Here is a 5787-nt window from a genome sequence, read left to right on the forward strand (position 1 = left end):
TTTTCAAGGAGAAACACACTAGATTTCTGTTCAGAGCATCTGGATCAGCTCTGAACACATTAATAAACAGGAGAACAGAGAAATACATTTTGAAGATTTTTCAGGGAGAAGCAGCAGATTTGGAAGTCAATGTGTAAAGTGTTGGGAACCCAAAACAGGTTGGGAATGAATATGAATCTGAAGTTGCTAAAAAAACTAGAGATCTTTTTTGTGGAAAAAGGCTGGATTATGTGGATAAAGGATGAAATCCAGAAGAAAAGCTACAGGAGATCAGCAGGTGGAGGATTTGGTCTGGACCCTGGTAATAGCAACAACCCAAAAGAAACGCACAAGGAATCTGGAGAGAAGAACTAAAGAAGGAAAATAGCTTTCTGCTACAACTCCAGGAACATAGAACCCCAAGAGATGAAGAATGCAGTGAATGGAGCAGACAACGAGGAGAAGATTACCCAGGAACAAAATCCTACTCAGCTACCATTTTAAAGGGGAAAATTGTCAAGATTCCTGTCAAAGGTAACCACCCTCCAATATAGATTAACATTATTATCTGGTACATTTACACGCCTCGAGTAGGTATTATTATAATTGATCCCTATTTTGTTTATAATTTGTCCTGAAACAAAATTGAATGCATTTAAACCTTGAAAGCATTGTTGTCTTAGGATGGAAATAGAACTGGAAAATGTTTGTCAATGGTTCCATAGATTAAAATCTCAAGTGTCAGTCAGCACAATCGAAATTTTTCATTTCGCTCCTACACGAGATGGGGAGTGACATCGATACCAGCATCACCAAGATCCATACTCTACATGACCAATCACTTTGCAATCTTCTTTGCCTTGCGATTCACCCTCCATTCAACCAATCTTCTCAGCCTTGCGATTCATTATCCATGTAATTGATCACAACTCCTTGGCCTCGCAACCAAACCTGTTCACGAACTCAACCTTGCCACCACCCTCACAACTCCAGGCGACTAAAGTCTCTTCACTTCAGAGAGAAAAACCCTAATTCTTTGTCAATGCCAATGTTAGCAAAACCCCTTGACAATCAAAAGCTTCTTTGGAGCAGTTGATATCGCTCTAGCATCGACAACGCCTCAAGGTAAGCACCTTCTCCTCACCCTCTTCCTTCTCATAAGAATGACCAACATCCACTTCCAAAACCACACCAACCTGTCTCATTTCAGTGCAGGGCCAAAACCCCAACTCAAAATGAGATTTTAAACCTTGATTGGTTCCCTAGTTGAGCCAATGGGCCAATTAATCAACTTGCATATTAAAACAGGAAACATCTTGAGCAAGCCAACTGGCCAGACTGACCCTAACTAATTAACCAGCCCAATTGCATAGTTTCTCACAACAATTTACTAGAATCTATACATTGATCAATATAGATATAACTAATTTACTAGAACCTAAAGAACAAGTATTGATTTTTTAAAAAAAACTTGAGATGGAGGTATCTAACCATCAAGACCTCAAGGACTCAGGATTGGGATGCAAAATGTGACCCACAACCGCAAACATTAGGGATTTTTTGGCACTTTTTTCTTAGGTTGTGCTAGTGTTAGATTGAAATTGTATAACAAACTATTTACCCATCTAATATTAGAGTAGATAAGTTGGTACTTTGAGAATTTTAAGGGGAATGATAAAATCGTTCCAGTTCTCCCACATTAGTGAAAACTGAATACAAATAGTTTTTACCCAGGTCAATTGCACATCTGATCCAATTATATAACTACCCTTGAATGTGTCTCAACATCAAATAAGCAAACATTTTATGCATGTGGTCAGTATATGCATCAAGTACCAGGAAAATTCCCATGCCTAGAAAATATCAATTTTTATACAATTATATAACAGGGCCAATGGTCCAGCTTCTCCTGATTTGGCCAGTCTGGTCCAATTTTTATAACTATGCTTGAAAGTGCCTCCACATCAAACAGACAAACACCTTATACATGTGGTCAGTATTTACATCAAGTACCAAGATAACTTCCATGCCAACAAAACATCAGTCCATAGATTGAATTTGAGTGGATACTTTCATAGACGTTCATACCATACAACCGAAAAAAGGCCTTATTTTTCATAGCTGAGTAAATAAAGCATTTATAAACTTTTATCTTCAATCACTTCCGCAAACAATCCAAAAAAGTAAATCCAGACTTTAGACCATAGGGCAGGTCCTCTATTTAAGTCTTTCTTTAAGAAATGGGATGACAATTTTACATTTTGCACAAATAACAAATCATTAAAAAGTTAATGAATTATGGTATGATGTATATGGCATAAAACAACGTACCTTTAAAATGCATATTAGCTAAGCATAAAGACAATCAAATAGAAACTAAACAAAATCCAGGGAAATGTAATTTTTTAAACTTTCAACCTCTGTAAAATCTTGGTTTGAGATGGCATCAATGGATGAAGACTCCATCTTGTCTAAGTTCAAAATATCCAGAGCAATGTCTGTTGATTTCTTGCCCACTTTGTATTTTTCAGAAGCTAAATGTGTGCCTGTATATAGAAATCATGATCCTAATAATATAAGACTTTGATCTGAATGGAAGCTATGATCAATAAAACTTACCAATAACTTGAACAAGCCTATACATCTCTTGCTTTTGACCAGAAGCTGGAATCCTTATTCTAACAAAAGATCCAACAACCTTCTCAGTGAATTTGGCATCATCAATTAAATCCTCCAACAAACTACGACGTAAATAAACAAGATTAATGTTATGGACATCTATTGCCGCATAATCATGAAGATTAGACTGCAGTTCTCTCTCTCCAACTCTTTTACGGTTTTTCTGTCGTTTATCAGAACCTAGATTTGTTAGATTACTGTATATTTCATCCTCCATTTGACCACAATCAGAATCAATAGCTCCTTGGTTATCATCAGTACCTGTCTGTTGAACCTCTTTGATTAAAAAGTGAGACTCCAAAAGCTTTAACATTTCAAAGTGTCCAACACGTTCTTTACCAAACAAAATTTTGAGTCTTCCATCACACACAATTTGACTTTTTTTTGAGGATCACGAAGGTTATTTTTCTTTATGTACTCCAGCAAAAGGGCTTGAACATCAAATTGAGAAAGAATAGAAGTGTCACCATCCTTCATATGTGCCACAAATTCTAAGAGTGCTGGTGAAGCCCATCTGTTGTCTTCAGAAAAATATTTCTTCTCCCTCTCAATGCCTTTGGCAGGAAGCTCTTTATTGATGGAGCTTTTACAACCTCTCCCAACTCTTTTCTTCAAAGAAATGTTTTGGCGAAGTCCTGAAGAACCATCAAAACTGGCTTCTTGGTCATCATTGCCATCATATAACTCGTCAGACGTTTCCTCTGTACACAAAGAAGTACCAGACCCTTTCCATGAACTTCTAGCATTACTAAGCTCTTCTATCACGAGTGATAGTTTTACTTTAAGAGTTAACCAATACGCTTTGAACAAATATTCCCAGCTACTCCTGTCATCAAAGGCTACCCTGATCTGCATACAGTAAAGAATATACTTTTAATAAAATAATGGAGAAAAGAGATGATGTTTTCCACTTAAGTGCTCTAAATCATCAATGGCTGTAGAAGTCGGTGCAGATGGTTCATAATATCATGTCACTAACACAAGCTTTTTTGAGGATAAGTGATGCAAACAAATAACTGGGACAAATTTTGAATTACAAATTATGATGTTGATTAGAAATATGATTCAAATTTCAAATTATGGTTTTGAGTTGTTTGGTAGTTATCTTATTTTGGTGGGGTATCTTTTAATTTGGTAGTTAACTAATGTAGATAAATGTATTTCCTGATTTATTTATTTATTTCCTTGTTCATTTATGGTTGAGTTTATCAAAGTGATGTCATTTCTAAATAATAACTTTTAATCAATGAAATATTCCACTTTCTCAATCTCTATCTGGACTTATTTTCTCTGAAAAAGTTAGCAATGCTTCGTCAATTTCGTCTTAATTTTTTGTGATTTGAGGATTCAATTTTGGTACTACATGACACCCTAGCTTATTTTCATATACTCAAGGGTGGGCTAATAATCACCCCCATGGGCATAGCCGAGTTGATACTCGGGTGGTAGATTGCCACATGAGAGCAGGGATCGAATCCCTAGAGGAACGATCCCTTGGGGAATAAAATCCCTCTCACCTGAAGAGGTCACTTGGTCACCGTGATTTACTCCTTTCAAATCGTTATGGGGTCAGCATTGAAGGACGCCCGAGGTGAATGTGCCACATTTTTTGTCACACAAGTGTGGGCTAATAAAGAAAGTTAATAAGCTTAGTTGAGCTAACTACTATTAACTTAAGAGTCTTTTTTTTTGTGTGTGTGGGCTACTAAAAAAGTTAATAAGCTTAGCTGAGCTAACTACTATTAACTTAAGAGTTTTTTTTATATAACTAGGTGTCTAGTTCTTAAAGCTGACTAATCCTAGGATGGACAGTCTAGCCCCGCATTTCGCCCACCAAGTAAATCAAGAAGTGCTCATGATTGTCCGTCAGGAGCAACCAGCTCCCTTAGGTTTGTCATCCCTATTGGAGGAAAATATCCTGCAGTGCACCGTAGTTGAGATTCGAACCTTAGGTGTCCGGTTAACTGCTAGAGTGTCTGACCGCTACACTTGGGTTGTCTAGCCTAATTAATTTAATGAATAAATTCTCTCACCCATCGTTTAAAATCTCGAGTCATATTGAAGTTTTGATTTATAACAGGAATAATACAATTTCGGTACTGTATCATGTCATGTCGATATGATTTTGGTATTTTTAAATATAAAATATATTAATTAAAAATAAAAAATTTAATCAAGATATTAAAATATAAATAAATAAATAATTTATTATATATTTTAGAAATTAAAATAAATAATATATATATTAAATTAATAAGATAGTTTTATTAGGTTTTGGTTAAGCCTGTTTAGATTATCCTATTATGGGAGTTGATTGAAATTATTAACCTAAGGTTAAATTTAAACATTTTAATCATCACACAGCAAGCGTCTGGCGCGGGCCACTGCAACGCTACATGATCGCGACAGCATGCGATGTTGGTGTCAAACAAAACAACAAATTTCGCCCGTTTCGTTCGCCACGGAACGAAATTTCAAACCATGCTCTCACCGGATAGATCATCACACATGGAACTACATGATCTTCACTAAACTCTTAGTCTACTGAGGGGAAAAGACTCTCTCTTATAATTCCTCGTCTTTAGCCAAAAAGCTATTTACACATTCATGGAGTTGTCTACTCCAAGCCATGATTAACGGACATAAATTCATCAGATCATACTTTAACATATGTTAAAGCATATCAAGTATTGGTTCGATTCAATTAACTATTTAATTGTTATCGTACTTTTACAAGTGAATAAACAAAGTGGAAGGATATTAAAGAAACAATATTTACCTAAATTATTTTGGCATACTTTGATTCGTGGCAAAACAGGCCAAGTGGGTGTTAGGACAACATAATGTCAAAACCAAATCAATCCAATTGAGCACCAAAACTCTAGCATATTTGAGTTCTCTTCTTATTTTTCTTCATTTTGTTCCTCCACTATATCTAATTCACCATGTGTGAGCACCACTAAGGGCAGGATTTATCTAAATCATAATGACTAGGACAGGATGAAATATCTCAATTGTTATGACTAGGTCATATCATTGAAGTATCTAAATGTTTGGTCTTTGACTAAACAATACAATTTTGGTTCCATTTGGAGTGCTCACACATGGTTATTCATTATGAGTTGGATA

At 35.8% G+C, this 5787-nt stretch overlaps 1 protein-coding gene across 1 annotated transcript; it reads right to left on the reverse strand.

Annotated features, from left to right (window-relative positions):
* Positions 1 to 1082: 1082 nt before the first annotated feature.
* On the reverse strand, positions 1083 to 3513 carry LOC141816641 (zinc finger CCCH domain-containing protein 44-like). The gene is given in 4 exon segments (XM_074704381.1): positions 1083 to 1175; positions 2398 to 2525; positions 2599 to 3045; positions 3048 to 3513. Coding segments are annotated over 4 exon segments (1134 nt in total).
* Between the last annotated feature and the right edge of the window lie 2274 nt (positions 3514 to 5787).

The sequence above is a fragment of the Curcuma longa genome, unplaced genomic scaffold, assembly GCF_044706935.1.
Source record: "Curcuma longa cultivar G26 ecotype Majalengka, Jawa Barat unplaced genomic scaffold, ITB_CL_G26_1.1 contig_17545, whole genome shotgun sequence".
Classification (NCBI taxonomy): domain Eukaryota; kingdom Viridiplantae; phylum Streptophyta; class Magnoliopsida; order Zingiberales; family Zingiberaceae; genus Curcuma; species Curcuma longa.